The following is a 19,025-nucleotide window of genomic DNA, read 5'->3' on the forward strand; positions in this document are numbered from 1 at the left end:
AAGGAACAGAAAATAATCAACAACAGCTTGATAGTTAACTTTGATGATTTGGTAATATCATGTCCAACCATGCTCACATTTTGATTTCAATTAGACCTTTTTACTCAACAAAGAGACATAAAATGTCTACAAACACACTCAAAGACGCATGCGCACTACGTTGGCGCTCAGGTGCTGCCATTAGCAAACCTAAACCTCTGCTATAGTCCGTTTGACGAGAGGGACATCCAACACTTGCATTACAAGGTAGTGCTGTGTGCGCACTACGCAGTGCGTCAATTTGAAAAGCTGCAACACTTTTTTGCTCTAGCCCAGCGGTTCCCAACGTTTTTCAAATCAGGGCCCACTTAAGAGTCAAAAACATTTTTACGGCCCACATTCAACCATTAACAATACGGAGGCTAAATAAAGTTCTGATTGGTCGATTCAGAACATGTGACACGTTGTAAATCCAGTAGAACAGACCGCTGTCAAGGACTGTAATGACCGTTGCTAAGGAACAGGGGTCGGCAATCTTTTTCATATGAAGTGCCATTTAAAAAAAAACTTCTGATCAGTGTGCCGATGTTCGTGAACTGTCAACGGGAGGGCGGGGGAGCCTCGCTGCGAGGCAGCTGTGGACCTCTTTCGCCTGTCAGCGCAACACATGATGGCGTTCAAACACATTTGAACAAAGGGCGGTGCCGACCGTCAGTGAACCGAGCCGGTTGCAAACGACCCGCTGAAGACCGGTCGTTCTGTGATTCTCCAGAACACACAGATGACCAGTTCGCCCCTGTGTAGTATATTATTTTCGATGACAGAGGAGCAGATCGCCACTGGGCTTTCAACTAAAGAAACAGCCATGCAAAAACTGTGGCATGTGTAAGGTACAGCTCCGTATGGGTACTGCAGCTTTAGGAAACTCTAACATAATAAGTACCCTGTATCAAGAAACAAGTGACATTTGACCTTTTTAGAGAGGTTTTGAAAACAAACCCACTTCTGGGGTCATTTGGGTGCATTTTCCATATCTCTGGCCTCCCTCGGTCGATTTTGATGATTGACACCTCTTTTGAACCGTGAGAGCCAATAGAATAGAAATCCATCTAATCATTTCCATTGAGGATTGAGAGCATGCAGTTCGCCCTAAACCGGAAACTGGGATGTAGCTCTAATAGCAGTTTAGATGAAATCTCAGTTTTTGACAAAAATGGAAGGATGGATTATCAATAATAATTTCAAAGTGACACAGACACATTGGTTTAACCTTCAGCAGCATTTTTCTCATTTTAATGCCATTGAACACAACTTTTGATCAGAAACAGCAAAAGGTAAGACAAATGAGCCGTTTTTGCTCCATAAAGCTACGTGGTGCGTTGTCTGGGTTTGCTTCCCCTGCCGCGGGTTTTGATCGCACAGTGATGATACTTATATTTATATAATCTATGGATTATCAGCTTACTAGCTGATATCTTGTTTGAGCAGATATGATAAGTAATCAAGTATTTGTACCGTGAGTTCTGTGCTAAGTGCGTTAGCATTTTTTCGTTCAGGGCTCATTTAGACGTTTCTTGTGAGACTTGTGTTTTGCTTCGGTGAAAATGGTTCGTATCGTCAGTTAGCTGAGTTTCTTCCCGTTAGGTGGGTATGACACATTCATAGTTTGTTAAATGTTAAGAAGCCCTCAGACCAGTGGCGGTTCTAGAACATTTTACATGGGGTGGCAAAGGGGGGGCAAGAGGTCATGCCAGGGTGGCATGGGAGGTTGGACCGTACGTGGTATTTTATACTGTATATAAAACCTATTTATTGTTAAATCATGCCCTAACACAAGTGTTCTTAATGCACAAGAGAAATAAGGTGTTCAGCAGCGTTTCCGCCAGGGGGCCGTCTTGCCGTCATTTGACGCCCTTATTCAGCTCGGTACGCCCTGAACGCGAGCCGAGGGCGTCCAAAAATATTAATAATTCGAGAGAAGATCGAGAGTTTTTATTGCTTGAAATGACGAAAAGGAAAAAGGACGAGGACATCCCGCTGTTGGAGGGGGCAAAGGAGTCTGGAGGGATTATTTTCAGAGTATTGAGGATCGTTTCCCCGACATCGGCGGTGCCTGTTACAGGACAACAGGGAACGTGCGCAATTTGGACGCGATGAGCGGGGGGTTTTTAGTGGAGCACGTGCGTGAGCTGCGAGCACCGGAGCCTCGCAGCAGCAAAACTGAGGCTCCGTGGTAAACTGTGGTAACATGAAGAGCCGTTTGGGAGCCGAAACAACCGGCGCTTTAAGAGAGCCAGTAATGGCTAAGCCTCTCTATGTGGACTGGTAGATCTCGGCAGACTGGCAACTTTAAAAGTAGCTCTCGGTTCAAAAAAGGTTGGGCACCCCTGGTTTAGTGTGTCAGTGCCTTTAGACCAGTGTTTCTCAAACTTTTTCATACCAAGGACCACTTAACCAATAAAAAAACACTCGCGGACCACCTAACTCCACAAATATCCCAAAACACATAGTTCTTCACCTGAAAATGGTACAAACAAGTGGCCACATGTGTGATGGAGGTGTTTATCTGGGCTATATCATGCAATCAAAGTGAAACTTAAGCTCGCTCCATTGCAGGGATATTCCCGTGAGAGTTCGGAAAACTTAAATTTATTTATTTATTTCAAATGTGAAATTTTACCAATGTACTCACATACCACTAGGGGGCGCTCACGGGCCACCAGTAGTCCGCGGACCACACTTTGAGAAGCACTGCTTTAGAAATCCCTCATACCCCTCTATTCCAGCTGTTAGAGAAACGCTGATTCTGGATCCTTAGCTTGAACAACAAAAAAGAGAAGGGGGAGCTTGTGCCTGCTCAGAATTCTACCGAGATACTCAGCTAAATGCCGCCGGGTTAAACGCCATATCATGTCTATGAGTTTTCTACATAGAAGAAAACATGTTTTTAAACTACACAGACTTTAAAATCACACGTATTGAGAGAAAGTGATATTTAACACGTTTTTATCAATCATCAGATTTCACAGTTAAATCTGCCGGAGTTACAGCAGAAAATCAGTCTAAGAACTAAAATATGTTTTTATAAGGAGGCTCCAGGTATAACATTTTGGAGCTTTATTTCACTATGAAAAAACAACATCAAACAGTATGAAACAGCCCAGATAGAAAGATCCAAGGCAAAAAGGCGATGCTAGTCCGTCTCCTAATAGCAGTGATACGCTGTGTTACAGGAAGAGACTGAACAGACTGGTTAGAAGGCCAGCCCTGCCGCCATTTATACTACCAACTTTTACCTACTTTCACCTGGCTGCTATATCACTATACTGTTACTGGTAGGCCTACTGGATGTGTATTTTCTAAATTGTGAAATGTCAAATCTTTTATCTGTAATATTGTTTTTATGCATACTTCTTGAGTGATATATAAAGATATCAAGCTGTCTTTGGCGCTTTGCTGTAACAATTGTAAATATCCCCATTTTGATTCTGATGTACATAACGTATTGTATTTGATAGCTATATATCTCTATATATGCAGCCTTTTTTTCTTTCAGTCATAATTATGAGATAAAAGTGAAAAACTTTATTTTCAAAATGTTGGCTTGAATCTCAGAACTCCGACATAAATCCTGCTTCCTGCTCTAAAGTGTTCTTACCTTTGTCGTTGTTCTCTGAAGATGAGGAAGTAGAGAGCAGGGAGCGTTTAGAAATACCAGAGGGAGGGGCAGGATGCTCTTTGGTCACATGACTTCACAGAAACAGTCTCACAGACAGATGGCTGAGTCACTCCATAAACTGTTTGTCTTAAAACCTATTTGTTTAACCCCTTGTGTTGTGTTTGAAAGCTGTTACCGTTCATGGTGTTTGCGCGTACATTTTGACCCGTGATTTATTTCAGTCCAAAACACTCAAAAATAATGACTATCATCCAATATTGCTTTAACTAAATCATAACTAACTTATTATGCATTCATAACCGTACAATCCTGTTGTAATTTTATTTGATGGCCCCAAAACACATTACACCACATATTTAAGTAAAATATGTGATTAAATTCACTCATTATATTCCCTAGAGTGAAGACAGTGGATCATTATGTTATCTGACTATAGCAGACTCATATTTGAAAGAGTACACGGAAAAGAGACTGCAATGCTAATTTCGTTTTTGCTTCTGTAGGTTACTAAATGTTGAAATGATCGTTGTGGCAACTATATGAAGCAATTTTAAAATTAAACCCCCCGCTCGGACTTGGTCAAGTCAGGCTTTTATGTCCAACCAGAGCCCATATTTATATGACTGTTTTCGAAGGGGATGAAACAATGCAATGAGAGAGGGAACGAGGGGGAGTCCTTCCTTTCCTATGTAGCGTCACCTGAAGCAACGTGTGTTTCTGAACAGCTCTCAGGCTAACAGCTGACAGACTTTTGACGGAGTTTGAGTATGTTTACACGTCCACTATGCTAATAGTCATACTAAGAAACTCAGACAGTTATCACTGCTAGAGCAGCAGCTCAAGTAACACCCTGCATCCTGTCTTTATACTGTATCTCAGAGGTCCGGGAAACATTTACTGACAATGCGTTAACATAAGTCTATTTTTCTTTTTTATATATTCAATATCATACATGAACATCATACATTATACATACAACAAAGTCCAGGGGCAGACATACAAAGCAACAAGACATTATTAAGTCATTATTACTTATTATTCATTATTTGCCTCTGAATTTCCTGATATTTGTCAAACCCCCTGGTTTTCTCCTCCCTGAAGTGTGTGTGTACCTTAAATTATCCTCACTTTTTGGCCTAAAAGGTAGCATTGATTGTGATCACCTGGTCGCTGTGCACCTGGAGTGGAGTGCACCAGCTGGGCGTAAAAAAGTAGGTCTTAACTCTAACGTCGGGCTTAGCTACGTCCAACTTAGTGATTCGAATTTAGACCGAGTGCACCAAGCCTGACTAGTGACGGTCGTAGCTGCGCCTCGTTAATACACGCAAAACAGTAATTGTTGCCAAGCAACACACGTCTACATAACTTAACACTCAAACTTCTCCATTCAAAGCAAGCTATACACTTTTAAGACTTGGAAAAATCTGAGCGCAATCAGCTCCTGCAAGGTTGGGGAGAGCGCAGCGTTTCGGTCTGATCCGTGCTGGAGTTGAGGGGAGATCTCCCGATGATTTCTGAAAGGGCTTGTCTGCTGGAACGAAACCTCTCTATCAGCTCACTGTCCGAAGAGATGTCCAGTGGTTTTGTTCGATCACGGAATCTTTCTCTTCTTAATGCCCTTTCGTTGTTAAACATGTAAATAAGACGCACTGCCATCGCTATTTTCCTTTCTGCCTGTTTTACGTTACTAAGGATACTATTCTGTCTTTCGGATTTACGCCTGCTCCATACTAGGCGTAAAAGTTACACCCAGGCGCGACGCATACAGGGCTTAAGTCTAAGTGGTGCACTAGTCATAACTTTAGTTTGGTCTTAACCTTCGGTTTTACGTTGGACGTAGAGTTAGGCCCAGTCTTACGCCCAGCTGGTGCACTCCACTCCTGGGGGATAAAGGTCAGATCCAGTGTCTCGCCCGGTCTCTCTTTGCTGGCCTCAACCTTCCTGAGAGCAGCTCCCTGTTTTCCCATTTGTTTGGCTCGTCTTTGGTTTTGGCATACAACACTTTGCGCTACATCACGCCCCCTACACAACACGCCCCCTACACGACACTACGGTGGCTGAGAGACGTTGATACATGGCAGATTAAAAACGAATTGCAAATGTTATTGTAGCATTTTAAGCAACTATTAGGCAAATTCATTAACCTAGTCTATTCGTTTGAGACACAACAGTATATGACTTTCAGCACAAATCATTTGATCTAATTAATACATTAAAACAAAAAGGGGGCTTAGTAAACTTATTTATTTTTTAGTACATATAAAATAGGTATTAATGAGATAATGTATTAATTATGTTTGTCTAACTGCTACACATGTATTTATACATAAATGTAAATATTTATGAACATCTAATTATAGTTGTTAAAGGTTTTAAGATATAAATAATCACATCATGGGGTCATTAAGGTTTCAAACAGGTTCATGTAAGGTAGGCCTACTATAACATTAAAACATGATTTTTAAAACTAATTTTTTATTTTTGTAATTTGGTATATTATTGATATGGGTTGGACACTCCTTCACAATGATCATCATTGACTTTTTAAACCAGTCAGGCCACTAATGAGCTCAATCATTCACATGTATTATTATTACTTTATAAGTTAAGAGTACTAGGGGTCTATTACAAAACCTTTGAAGGACTCGTCATGCATTCTGAATGTTTCTGTACTTTAAAAACAGGCATCATGGCTCAAGATCCTGTTCTTGCTTAAGATTATTCATACTAATTTGTGAATTTCACATCCATATTCACTCTTCAAACCTGAAACAATAAAAACATTTTTTTTTTCACAAATATTTTAATTTCTTCCATCAAACAAAAAATGTATAAATATATATATATATATACATACACATACCCATATACAAGCACATCAACATACTTTACATACATAAACAATACACAAATATATATATGTATATAATATATATATATATATATATATACACATACACAAACATGTACGTACACAGACATTCACACATATACACTTACCCCTATATATGCATACATATCAACACACATACTGTATATACATATATACATATATACATATATATATATATATATACATACACATATCCATATACAAGCACATCGACATACATACATACACAATACACAAATATATATATATACACATACACAAACATGTACGTACACAGACATTCACACATATACACTTACACCTATATATGCATACATATCAACACACATTCTGTATATATATATATATATATATATATATATATATATATATATACACATGTGCACATAAATACACACCTATACATATACATTCAATCGGTGTATAGAGAGTAAAACAAGAGATGGTCGTCTTTGGGATATGTAAATCCTCCACTTTTTCCATATTTCCTCAAATGTGTTTTCCTGAAGCCTCAAAGTGATTCTTTCCATAACATATATTTCATGGATTTTGTCGTACCATTTGTCAAGGGAAGGGATATCCGCTTTGAGCCATTTTCTAGTTATTGCTTTTTTTGCTGCAACAGTAAGAATTCCAAATAATTGTTTTGTTTTGAGGTTTGTGAGAATTGCATGTACGAGCCCAAATAGAAATTCGTCCCAGTTTAATGGGATTTTTTCCTTTAGTACTATTTCGATTTCTAAATGGATCTTTTGTCAAAAAGTTACTATTAAAGGGCAAGCCCAAAACAAATGGTAGTGATGTGTTAGCTGAGAACCACATTTCCTCCAGCAGCTGGGGGTTCTCAAATGGGGGTACGCGGAGCCCTAGGGGTACGTTGGAGTACTGCAGGGGGTACGTGAGATTTATTTTATGATAATGAAAAAAAATAAAAATAGATAAATATACCAATTTTTGGAAAAGTAACAAAGTTTGAGCAGGTTTTATATTAATAGACTAGAGTTACACATATTTCAAAACACGAAGTGTAGTAACGGCAGTAGCCTCCCTGTCAGAATGACAAAGGTCCTCAGTGAAGCTCAAGCCCGTGTTTCTCACTACATTTTAAGAACAACTTCTTAAAAAGATCAGTTCAATGCAACTAATGTCCTCTTAGTGTTATTGCATGATATTCAAATGGGTTGGCAATGAAATGTAGCATTTCAGTGTTTCTCAGTTACAATGCTGTTGTTTTAATAAATCAGACACTGATGGTGCAAGGCTGCTGTACCTCTTTATATAGGCTTTTTCCACTAACAAATCGTTTTTGCGCTGATCAGGGGGTACTTGGCTGAATTTTTTTTCAAAGGGGGAACATTATTGATAAAAGTTTGAGAATCACTGCCCTAGATGATGTGGTGACTGAGCACGGCTGAAAAGGTACCTGCTAAGCATCTTCCAACTAAACATTCTGTAGGTGCCTGAGCTAGAGATTCTTCAACCAGGGGAGCGATACTCGACCTCCCTTGTTTTTTGCTAGTTGAAGAGTACAGAATCTAATCCTTGGTTTCTTCCCTTGCCAAATGAACCTTGATAGGATTTTATCCCATTCATTAAAATCCTTGTCTATGATTTCAATTGCTAAATTCTGGAAAAGGTATAGGAGCATACACTGAAAAAAAGAACACATTGGATTTACTCAATTCAATTGTGGACATTTGTTGCACACAAATAATTTGCTTTGGCAGCAACCTATAGAATTGTTTTAAATCAACACAAACGATTTATGTCCAATCAACGCAATTACTTTGTGTTGATTCAAAGTTATTGAAATGTGTTTCAATAAAGTAAATTAAACACTTTCATCATTTTACTCCAACCCATTTTGATCACTTTATTCAAACAAAATTCAATCCCTTTTATTCCAACACTATTTGATCACATAACTCTAGCAATATTTGTTATTTTAATATTCCCATGTCTATTACATGTTTTCAGAATTGTAATCTTTTTTGTTATACATTATATTTATAAATATAATTTAATGTAAATATGAAACAGATTTTAAAAGTAAACATAACCCACTTTTTTTGCATTGAAAACGATTAGAAAGTTTTGTTTCAAGACCTTTATTCAAGAACCTGGAGATTAAATAATCACTCAAGTCTTTCCAAAACTAATCTCCAATTTGAGAAGTACAAATATTAAAAAGGACCTTACATATCGTTAAGCAATTTCATTACAACAACAACAACGTAAACAAAAAAACAATATATATATATATATAAATAAAGCATCCCCTGCTTTTTATAAGGCATCAATAACTGCGATGGTGGGAGAACCAGCCACACCACTCAGTCCAGGAATGTATACTCTGCATCTCAACTACAAGAACAGTGTAGGAACAGCGAGCCGTGAACATGGACAGTGAACATGGACAGTGAGCTCTCTTCACTCGTGCATTTTCCTCTTCAAGTTTTGGGCCTTTCTTGAAAGGTCAGATGCATCCACCTCCATTATAAGCTTCTGAATAACTTCTAAGGTGTTGCGGAGCTTCAACGGGTAATTCATGTTTAGGGCATAGATGAGTCCAAACAACATTACAGCTGCAAGAGCCACATTCTCCAGATCCTGAAGCACCACCACACCCTCGAGGATAACTCCGACATCAGAGTAGTCACTGCTGGGAGTCTCTCTGGCAACATAGATCCCCACTGTTGTTTTTTCTACCTCACGTAGTGTGTTGGCCTCAGTCATGTCCTGGTGGAAGACAAATGATTTCTTTAAGGATAAGATTTTTTTTACTCGGACCTCATTAAGACACAATTTGCTTATTTGACTCTACTGTGGCACTACACTAATTAGCACAATGCTTGCGAAGAAGAATACCTGGTTTGTTTTCACCTGTGGGTTTCACCAGCCTGGCTAACAGATTGTAGGTTGTACATTAAATTGAGTGAATGATAATTATTATTGGTAATATATATATCAGCGACTTTAAAAAGAGGAGAAGGTTGGAGAGAATAAACAGGTGAAATGAAATGACACCAAATTGCTGGAGACTAATGAGCAAAGCATTAGGTACTACTCCTGATTCATAATTCACCCTATGTAATGTAATATAAGCCCCACAGGTGGAAGATACTGCAGCCTGAGGAGGATAGAGCTGTCCTTAAGACTATTGCATTAATATTTGAATGTGTCTCTGGAATCAGAAGAACACAAATCATGATAGAGCATGTTAATTCTAACAAAACCTATTATAATATCAATTTCAGGAAGACAGCTAAGTAACATGTCTGGTAATATGGTCTGGTATATCTGGTCAAATGAGGTTCTTTTAACTGAGGCTATTTTTCTTCTTAAAAACATGTTCAAACTAACTTCTTTTTTGTATGTGGCCTACTACTTTAGCACACACTCACCATGTACTCCTTCACCAGATCCTCAGGATCCTCATTGAGGTAGATGCAGAGTCCTTTAATGAGGCACTCCCTGTCAACATCGATGTCTTCCTTAAGGATTAAAACAAAGAATATAGGGACATTTTAATCAAATTGAACCTATGGAGTGGTCACATTTTGGGATAATTTACCATTGTAATTGATTTTAGACTGACCTAATGCCAAAAAGGAAATATTATATATATACACACACACACACACACACACACACACACATATCTACACATATACACACAGTTAAAAAGTTCTTACCGTCATCATGGCAGCCATGTCTTTTAACTTCTTGCCCTGCTGCCCCGATTTTTTCGAGAACACCCTCAGCAGACTTGCGGATTGTAGGTCAAGCTGTGACAGGAACCTTGACTGTAGAGCCATAGTTGCAATCCGCTTGAACTCTGCGTTAACCTGAAAAAAAAATGAAACCATTTTTTAACAACACGGCCCACTCACATACACACATTTGTTTCATTAAACTTACAGCTGCCAATCACATAACTGTATGCACTATGCATGTTTGCTCAGCATTTGATTTCGGCTATGGAATATTGGGTGTGAATGCTGAAAGCATTTTGCTCTACCGAGATGTAATCCAGCTCGACGCGATCTGATATATTTTAGACAAACTTATTTTTTTAGGCGGCTTTGATGTAGTGCTAACTTATACAATCATATTCGCCACAGTAGATACGAGATTTGGACCTGAAAATCACCAATAATATGTTTGTGAATGTGTGACGAATCTGATGACAGAGGCAGACCACAACTGTTGTGTTCGGTAAACACAACATGTGGAAACCAGTTAGTCTGAAAACCAGTAGGGACATGACACCAGCAGTATGTGCTGTGTGTTTCTGTTCTCAAGGAGGTTTAATAAGAACTTGTGCTAAACAAAACTTGCAGTCATTTTAATTTATGACGTTATCACGGTATTTTTCCTTTTAACTCTAGGCCCAAATTCCTCGCTAAATAAATGTTCCTCCTCCTCAATCCTATTTTTTTCGGCCCTAGGGATGACGGACATCCTTAAACTCAAGCCCTACTCATCTGCTTCAATCATGTTCCCACTTTTTCAAATATTCCTACTACTTCACCTTCTTCTTACACATTTAAGCCAGCAATGCAGTGAAGCATCAGCTTTTCAACATCCAGCATTCATTTGCACCTACTTCTGAACAACATCGTAATGGGGCCAAGCTTTACTCTAACAGTTGCATATACCATCTACAGCACAAAAAGTTACACCATTATCTGTGTACTCACCTCCATTACACCAAAGAGAGCTGGCCATCTCTCTTGTACATCACTGGTCATGGGAACATCACTAATGACTTCTTGTCTTCTCAATGCAAATGTTTTCTCCATTTTAGCCTTAACTGTCTCTCTGTTATTACGCTTCTTGTAATCTGAAAGGAGTTCAACCCTCATCTTCTCTAAGGACTGGGCGCATTCTCCAAGTGGAAAGTCAGGGCAGTAGGCCACTTCACCCCTCTTTGGTTTCTTAACTTTAAAAGCAGGAGAACGTTTCCCTTCTGGTTTATGTTTCAAAGTATTTACACATACTTCAGGACATCCCACTTTCCGGAGATGTGTGCGGTAGTTGGACAACTTGTATTTGAGACTAGTCTTCCATCCCCCATAGCCAGAGGCTGAGCCTTTTTCTTGTAAACATGGATGCTTCATGACGAGCGCCTCTGCAACTTGGTCAAACTCCCTGTCCGTGGCGTAGACTTTGTGCTTAACTACCTCCTGAATCAACCCCTCTAGTATATCAGACTTGAGCTTTGAATCAGGGATAAACAGTGTCCCTTCTTCTCTGAGAACTCTGTGGGCCTTTTCAAGCTTAATCTCTGCATCATACGAAAAACGGGGAACATGGAACACACCTGGCCATGAAGACCGTGAAGAAGTGGACTCTGGAGATGTGAGAATCCCGGTGCTGTCGCCTAGAGAAGATGTGGTGTCATCAGGATGACTGGTTGGTGGAAAGGAGCAACTGTCCACACATTGATCTGCATCAGCATTGAGAGGTCTGCATGATGTGTATATGACCTTGACTGTAGCTTTGTCTTGTATTTCTCCCATGGAAGTTAAGTTCATAAATTCATCGCCAAAAAGCGTGTCCATGAACTGCAGCCGAAAGGGTTCCTTTACATTACACTGAGTCTTTATCTCATTCTCCAGTTCATTCACAGTTGAAGGCAGGCCAGCAGAAATCACCACCCTCTGACAGCTGTCAGCCCCTAGGATTACTCTGAGAACAGCTGATGTCATCATGGTCTTTCTTCACCGTCTGTTAGGAAAGAGAGTATATAAACAATAAAAGGTTTAGAATTAGTTTTATTTCAAGTACATGGGCCTTGGTAGAAGAGTGAATGCTTGTCATTTTTTAAAAGGGTTCATTGTGAAGAACAATAACAATGTTATTGGACCAATGTATAGGGTTGGGTACTGTTCACATTTGAACCCATAGATATAAACAATAGATGGCTCACCCATGCTGCTGGCCAATGGAGACCGACGTTGCAACATGGCCGCCATCTTGCTGCAGTCAGCTCGCTCATTCATAACATTATGGTTTACTATTTAAATAACCATAGTTTGCTCAATTTTCAAACGGGTTGGTTTGTTATAAACATCAAAGATGTAGTTATGATACTGCATACTTATAATTATGAATTTTTTTTCAACATGTCTTGTTGTCTCCTGTATCATAGCCATGCTAATAACGTTTATAATAAACCAAACCGTTTGTAAATCAGTCAAGATTTCAGCGAGTTAAGAGTATTTTTGTGCAGATCACTCACCTTACAACAGTAGCTGGTGACTGCAGCAAGATGGCGGCCGGTGAGCTACGCTGGAAAATCTCCCATGAGCCATCTAATGTTTATATATATATGTGTTTGAACCGATACCAGTACCCAACGGTACCTATTCTCTGTACTTTAGTCTGTACCTGCCCAAGCAGTGTTTAATTTGTTGCTTTACCTCAGACACAGATTGATCTCTTCAAGGTCACCATCCGCACACATCCAACCAGATAGGCGGCCAAGGGATACTCATCGACCAGTTCACAGACTTCCACAAGAGCAAGTTCTCGTGACGGAGATGGAGTCACCTCAAAGGCGCTGTAGTGCTCACTATAGCATCCACACAGCAGTTTCAAGACAAAAAACACTCTCTGATGCAAAATGCATATTTGATGGATTTCCCCAAATTCGGGCAAGCCAACTCCAGACCCATGGACAACTACCATACCTGTCCTGTAGTTTATTCCCTTGCTCCAAGCATTTTTTGCAAGGTGTATTTCAGATATGTCAGGATCTTTCTGTTTAAAAGCTTGAACTAGCTCCTCCTTCAAAACATCTAAGGGGACAGAAGATACATCTGAGACATCCAGCATTTGTTTATCAATACTTGGAGACGACAAGTGGTAGCCAATCATAAACTGATGTTTCACAGCCAGAGATAGGGGCACGTTTTTAAAGCAACTGGTGTGTTTGATTATGTTTTTAAAGAAACTGTGCTTTGCCTCAAACCTCATAGTCCAAAGTCCCACAAGAGGCCCAAAAAACCTTATTAGTTGTGGGTAATGTTCTATGTAGTGGTGTTTGGGACGCAGTCTATTGTTAGGAAAAACCTCTTGATACCTTTGTCTATGGTCTGAAATTTTGCTCTCAAGGTATGCAATAGACTCGTCGTTGTGAACTGGGGCAACCACAAGCTCAACAATCTGTTTTAGGTCCAACAAGACCTGCCATGCTGGATCATGCTCAGGAATCTTAGGCCCAATTATAAATGGGAGCAATCTTAACAAGCACCAGTTTTCATGGGCATTACCACCTATGGTTTTCCTGTGTGAGAGATTTTGTGGCAAAATATGAGGCTTATTTGTTTTGTCTGTCCACTTGTATGGGAAATGTAGAATGGAATTGTTAATATCTTCCAAGGTTATGTACTTCTTTGAGATTAGAAATGTTAGACAATGTGCTATTTCAACAGGCACAATGCCTTCAAAGAGATCGTGGGCAATGTCAGGAGGGTAGCCACTGATGACATTAAAATGAGAAAGCGCTTTAGTCAAAGGACAAGCTCTTTTAACTCCAAAACAGCTGCTGCCACTATCTAGGGCTGTTCTGACATGAGTGTCATGTATTTCTTTTGTTCTGAGGCTGAAAGTTCCTGCTCTAACCTCATTTGATGCAATGTCTGAAGCTGTTGCAGTACAAAAACGACAAAAATAGGTGCCTGAAAAATTCTCAACAAAACCCGCTAATCCATGAGCTCCTAAATTGTCTGCAGCAATAGTTTGAACTGTACCTTTGAGCGATGTTCCCAGTTGTGGGACAAAAATTCCATCAACTTCCAAAGACCTGAGATCACGTAGAAGTGGCTCTAAAACCTTGTCATAGCCATAGGTCTTAACATTGTCTGTTTTGCACAAAATAGCTAAGTAAATGGAGGACAAAGAGGAATGAGACCCTGGGGGTAGGTTACTCAGCACCCAGTACACAGCACAAAGTTTGTGGGTTTTACGGGAGGTGCCAAGAGGGTTACAGATCTCGAAGTCATCAACATACAAACCAATAGATACCCTTAACTCTTGACCTGACAATAAACTGTTTTGCTTACAATGCAGACCATCCCTGAAACACTTGAACACAATTTCTTTTGCTGTCTCTGTTTCCCTTTGCGTTTCGTGACTACAAACTAACTTGTCCACAATATCTTTCCTATTCAACAGCACCTGTAGAGATTCAAGAATGGGGACATACTGGAAGGTTTTCTTCTCTTTAGCATCCAAGATACATTCAACTGGTTCAACAATATTAAAGTTTGCCTTGTAATACTGCTTACGTTGATATGTAGAACTCAAAGGACCACCCTTCTCTATGGCTTTATTTATAGGATTCCCAGTGCACAGAGAAGTGGTTATTTCCTCTATGATAGCTCTGTCAACCTGGAGTTTGTGCTTCTGAAAAATATCAACTAGAACGCCATCAGTGTGGGAACTCGAGAGAGAGCTAGTTAAGTTGTGAAGCTCTAGCAAAAAATCATTGATTGCTGTGCTTGGTACATGCGTTAAATGTTCCAACTTTAACAAAGCTGCTGCAAAAGTTTGTTCAATTACATTTGGAAGGTCATTCGGGGCATAAACACTGCAATCTGGTTGTGCATCAGAGTATGCCTCACCTATTTCATCATCTGAAGTATTTTGCGCAGATTCCAGAGAAAAAAAGGTGGTTGATGTCACAATTTCTGGTTTAAAATCTGTAATTGAATAATAAGTATGTTTTCTGCTCCAGTGGGATTTAAATGTTCCGTAGATATTTGTTTGAAAGTTGCAATCTAAAAACATGCAAGTTACAACCTCATTTTTGTTAAGGTGTGCATTAATGTGAGCCCAGTAATACCTTTCCGAGACAAGATCCTTACAAGGACATAACTGGCACCTAAATATACAGCTCTTGGATTGATGACTGGTTTTAGTCACATGAAATCTATTCAAATGAATTAAAACAGCATTCCACGTTTTAAAAGTGCAGGGGCAGCTTACATATACACAAGGAAAACGATTATTATTCCCATAATATCTATGTTTCACTCGATAATGTTTTAATATTTGGGACCTACTTGGTAAAACTGAGGGGCAGGCCTTACAACGCCACATTCACAGCAACATTCTGGCAAACTTGCAGCACCATTCACTGCAAAAGACAAATGGAAACAAAGAAGGATTAATGTCGAATGAGAAAATTCTGACAAAAATGTAAGACAAGCTTTCAAAATGAAATAAAAAACATCAATCAATAATAAAATGGGGAAGGTCTAAGTAACAGTAGTGACACAACTGTTTATAAAAAGCATTTCAAAAAGTGTGACACATCACACAATGGCCAATCACACCGAGTGGGACAGGGTTAAACCAAAATACAATTGTATTCTCACCATATCAATTTGAGCCCACAGTAAAAGCGCCGACTCCAGACACGCACAGAGTTCGCGTTTCAATCTGCTGCAACAAAGAGCAACACAAAAAACACTTATACAATGCAAAACAGTATTTCTATAGACAAAAATTGTAAATACTCTACACATACGGGAAGTAGGGGTTCTGGAGGTGCTGCAGCACCCCCTGTTGGTGAATGGTGTACATTTTTTGCTGGTTACTATTATGTTCATGTTACTGTTGAAATCTCTCCCCACTTTTGGCCTCACCCCCTAAGTAAAATGACTTCCCGCGGCTATGACTCTACAGGTCAACAGATTATGTTATTTTGAGGGATGATGCCAATCTTTTTTAAAGCAGATCAACAAATAGCCAATATACATGTCTGCATCTGAAAATGTAAATGACACCATTGCTCCCTTCAATGTACATGTATATATACGGCTGGGTACCTACCGAAATAATCTGGTACCAAGTAGTATCGACTTCTCAAGTCAAAGGATACCTATCCTTATCATAATAATCACTGCTACATGGGGCACTGGGAAAGTCAGATGATGTCAGTCTGCATAATAATTAACCATGTGCTGCATAATAATTAGCCATGTGCTTCTGGTAACTAGAGCATATAGCCTGTCTGTATCCCCTAGAATGACGCACAAACATATATGCCCTAAAGCTGATGCACCGGACTGCTAACCATGCTAAGCCGTTAGCCCCTAAGTAGCCGTTAGCCCCGTTAGTACCTGTTAACTGTGTTCGTTATTCTCCCGACCAGGAGAGAAGCTTTAAAATAGGAGACTAAATGGAGTCTCTGTGAAAGTTCAATTGGGTACTTTAATTTAAAAAGGCGCGGGTTGGTCACAAGCATGATATTGTTCAGTCAGACAAACAGCTGTGATCTGGCTCTCCTCGATAGGGAAGAGAAGAGAATGGATCTCTCCTCCGGTGCTGTTATATATCCTCTGCTGGCTCCTCCCCGCCAGCCGGCTCACCTCGTCTCCAATGTCCGTTATTGCATTTAAACAGAGGATAGGTTCTTTTCACATTCAATATATGCTTAACACGCCGTTTCTCCTCATATTCTCTTTCATCACTTTTCATTTAACACATTCTAAACGCTGTAATCAATACTCTAAACAATACTTCTCGGCTCGTTTGGTTTCCGGATGTTGTCACATGCTACTCTCGTCTGTAAACAATAATGTATTCAAATAGTACCTTCATTTAATATTCAGCATGGTAGTATCTCGACATCTATAGTTGTAGTGTTAAATCAGTAGGCTTCGGTTTTCACCACTCCATATCATTTCGCTACTAAATTCACCTCTTTAGGAAATCGTATATTAGCCACATGCTAAATGCTAACCGGAGATGAAGGATTTTCAGAATAAAAGCTTAACTGCTTGTGCACAAGAATTTCTGGTTTTTCAGTATAAAAGAGCATTAAAACTGACGGCATGTTTAAACTACATTTCCCCATTAAAACATTGATTTTAATTTCTAACATACCCCAATCAGGTTTTAAGGGTAGCCTACTGGTATCATAATTCTGATAAACGATACCCACACTTCTAATCCTGTTATTTACAGATAAAATACATACTCACCACAGAACTTGAGCCACAGCAGAGGCACTACGGTCGTCTGACGGCAATCTACAGCAGCAATCTGCAGCAGCAACAACAGCATTGACATTAAAAAAGTATTGCCGTTTTTCCCTTGCTAAAATTTAGCATAACTTTGGAGCGTGGCTTGGTTAAAAAGTGAGCGCCCCAGCCTCTTAATTAAAAGACAGTAATGTAAACTCATACTGCTCGTTGACCAAAGCTTTCGTTTGAAAGCTAACGTTAATCCTAATGCGACGTTAGCTAACAATGGCTAAATTAACAGATAGCATTAAGTAACTACGAACCAACACCTTGCGGCGGGCCCCACCCGCCATTTTCACAGAGGAAACGTAGCACATGGTAATTCAACAGCACGAGAGCAAATAACTTCATGACAGTTCATTAACTTATGTTGGTGACTTTCAATGCATTATATTACATATAGTTACGCATTAACTAATATTCCAATGTATTCCAACCATCCATACTTACCGATCCAAGCTGGGTAATGGCGGGACAGAGCTGCCTTCCTTGCTGCTGTCTTCTTCCACAAAGAAATGCATTGCGCGATTTCGCGGGGTATATTGCGGTGGAATTGATACATTTATTTGATTGACTCATTTTATCCCAACATGACCTAAACAAGTTCATGTACTCTCTCCACATAAAATGTAGATTCTACTCAATACTATTACATTTTGCTTTGGAACATGAGGCAATTGTATAACATTCACACAATAGGCTTGGATAAATCCAACAGATGGCCAGTCCCCCTTTTTTCAGTGTAGGTAGGATGCTCATTTTCACTGATTATATTAGAGATTCAAAGCTCAGCACTGGGATTAAGTTCCATCTATTTATATCTTCTTTTATTTTCTGATTTAGAGGGTTGAAATGTAGTGTATAACATTCCTTTGAATCTTTAGAGATGCTTACTCCCAGATATTTCAAGTGGTTCGGATCCCAATTAAGTTCATTGGTTGAGTTTATATGTTGGCTTGGCTTGTAATTAAAGCTCAGTGTGCTGTAAACTCATGGTTTGTGCTGGGTGTATGAGGGTTGAATTAATGGGGTTCAGTTTATGTGAGTGTGACTTTAAATCTGGGTGGAGATTCGCAGGGTTTATTGATATGTTATAAAAAGAGGGGATAAATAAATGAACGTCATTGAGATTGAGGAATCAGGAGTGGCCACTAGTAAGTGTGATTATTATATTGAATGTGATTTAAGTTGTATGGGATATGCGTGATCCTAATTGTTGTTGTCCTTTTTCTTCTAAGGTTAACAACCTATTTGGATTTGATTAAATCATCAAAACTAAGAGTTGTTTCCGTCCATCTTGATTTCACCCATACTGTCGGGGGACAGACAACTAACTACCGCATCGGGAGGGATAAAGGTTTCAACCGATGGAAGGTAGACTACAGTGACGACCAGACGAGCAGGATAGCCCGCGGTCGAAACGATCGGCAGG

General features: G+C 39.5%; 1 protein-coding gene across 7 annotated transcripts; it reads right to left on the bottom strand.

Moving 5' to 3' along the window:
- Positions 1-8,643: 8,643 nt before the first annotated feature.
- On the bottom strand, positions 8,644-18,239 carry LOC307026945 (uncharacterized protein). 7 transcript variants are annotated; one of them, XM_079695109.1, is made up of 8 exons: positions 18,044-18,239; positions 17,552-17,612; positions 15,941-16,004; positions 15,626-15,699; positions 11,255-12,284; positions 10,247-10,399; positions 9,956-10,045; positions 8,644-9,290 (listed from the first exon to the last, which is right to left on the bottom strand). In XM_079695109.1, the coding sequence occupies exons 5-8, from the start codon at positions 12,266-12,268 to the stop codon at positions 8,982-8,984; spliced, it is 1,566 nt and encodes a 521-aa protein (XP_079551235.1). In that variant the 5' UTR covers positions 12,269-12,284; positions 15,626-15,699; positions 15,941-16,004; positions 17,552-17,612; positions 18,044-18,239; the 3' UTR covers positions 8,644-8,981. The 7 variants fall into 7 exon arrangements, with proteins under 7 accessions (XP_079551235.1, XP_079551230.1, XP_079551236.1 ...); XM_079695104.1 differs by having other exon boundaries at positions 15,941-16,007; XM_079695110.1 differs by having other exon boundaries at positions 17,552-18,239.
- Between the last annotated feature and the right edge of the window lie 786 nt (positions 18,240-19,025).

This window comes from Notothenia rossii (assembly GCF_949606895.1).
Source record: "Notothenia rossii genome assembly, contig: scaffold_158, whole genome shotgun sequence".
Classification (NCBI taxonomy): Eukaryota; Metazoa; Chordata; class Actinopteri; order Perciformes; family Nototheniidae; genus Notothenia; species Notothenia rossii.

Excerpts from the sequence above, each read along its gene's own strand:
- LOC307026945 (XM_079695109.1), bottom strand. The coding sequence starts at position 12,268 with ATGATGACATCAGCTGTTCTCAGAGTAATCCTAGGGGCTGACAGCTGT. Across the intron at positions 10,400-11,254 it reads CTCTCTTTGGTGTAATGGAG|GTTAACGCAGAGTTCAAGCG; the intron begins GTGAGTACACAG and ends TTTTTTTTTCAG. Across the intron at positions 9,291-9,955 it reads ATCTGGTGAAGGAGTACATG|GACATGACTGAGGCCAACAC; the intron begins GTGAGTGTGTGC and ends GTCTTCCACCAG.